The sequence below is a fragment of the Protobothrops mucrosquamatus genome, unplaced genomic scaffold (assembly GCF_001527695.2).
Source record: "Protobothrops mucrosquamatus isolate PMUCROS unplaced genomic scaffold, P.Mucros_1.0 scaffold1044, whole genome shotgun sequence".
NCBI classification, from domain to species: Eukaryota; Metazoa; Chordata; class Lepidosauria; order Squamata; family Viperidae; genus Protobothrops; species Protobothrops mucrosquamatus.
The window spans coordinates 270,937-272,133 of record NW_015387276.1 but is presented as its reverse complement, the minus strand read 5'-3'; the positions used below and the strand labels follow the sequence as shown (position 1 = coordinate 272,133).

Here is a 1,197-nt window from a genome sequence, read left to right as displayed (position 1 = left end):
AGAAGAAGAAGGAGAAGAAGAAGAAGAAGAAGAAGAAGAAGAAGAAGAAGAAGAAGAAGAAGAAGAAGAAGAAGAAGAAGAAGAAGAAGAAGAAGAAGAAGAAGAAGAAGAAGAAGAAGAAGAAGAAGAAGAAGAAGAAGAAGAAGAAGAAGAAGAAGAAGAAGAAGAAGAAGAAGAAGAAGAAGAAGAAGAAGATGATGATTCCAATCCCCTATGTAAACTGCAGAAAGCCTGTCAAGAAGGGAGTAAAACCAGATCCAGGGGTTAGCGCGAAGAGAGTTAAATCAGAAAAGTTTATTTGAAGCACCCTCCTCCTCCTCCTCTTTCTCCTGTACCTAACGGAGACAAGAGGACGGGCGGAGGGGTTACACTCACCCGGGGGCCCGTAGTTCTGTGGAGGTGGACCTGGGGGAGCAGCAGTAGCGAAAGCAAACGGGCAGTCACCAAGCCCCCAAATCTGGCAGGCATGGTCTCTCGGGAAGCAGGAAGGGATAGCTCAGCCTCCAGACAATCCACTGCGCAACAGCGGATCGAAGTGTTAATTCTAAGGGGCTTCGACTTGCTTCTGCCTCTTCTTTTTTATTTTTAAGCTACGATCCGAAGAAACTTTATCCCCCTGCCATACACTCTGCGCGCAGACGAGAGCGAGGACGCTCTGCCCCTCCGATCGCAACAGGTTAAACGCTTCAGCCTGAGCCATTGGGAGGCAGGGCTCCCATTATAAACCCCGCTGCCGGGGCAGGGCGGGGCCAATTTAGGCCGGGCTGGATGACTGACAGGCCGAGGGCTCTTTCCCAGCCTCCCCGGGCTCTTTACTCCCTCTCCCTCTACCCCCCCCCCGGCATAATCCGTGGAAGCGGAGGGCTTGGTCCTTTCTTCTCCTCGCTGCCCGCGCCTCCGAGGGTACCTCTCATAAGAGGCGCCCTTCCAAGAAAGCCTCCAGAACCTGTTTCTGTTCTTGCTGAGCAGCGCCTGTTTTCTTGCTTCTTTTTTCCAGTTTTTAATCCTAAACACCAGAGTAACTCACTCCGTTTTCTGGCTTTTCATGACCCGCTGAGCTGCAGACTATTTTCACACTGCTGGTTTTCCTAAGCTAAAGTATGACTGGGGCAGGGGTAGGCAACCTTGGCTCTTTTATGACTCGTGGACTTCAACTCCCAGAATTCCTGAGCCAGCCATGCTGGCTCAGGAATTCTG

The 1,197-nt window shown here is 51.0% G+C and overlaps 1 protein-coding gene across 1 annotated transcript in view; it reads right to left on the bottom strand.

Moving 5' to 3' along the window:
- The window catches only part of SMOC1 (SPARC related modular calcium binding 1), a 61,601-nt gene extending 61,023 nt beyond the window's left edge, over window positions 1-578 (bottom strand). Inside the window, exon 1 of the mRNA XM_015820033.2 lies at window positions 376-578. Coding sequence (XP_015675519.1) covers window positions 376-468 — 93 coding nt within the window. The 5' untranslated portion in view covers window positions 469-578. The remainder of the gene's footprint in view (window positions 1-375) is intronic.
- Between the last annotated feature and the right edge of the window lie 619 nt (window positions 579-1,197).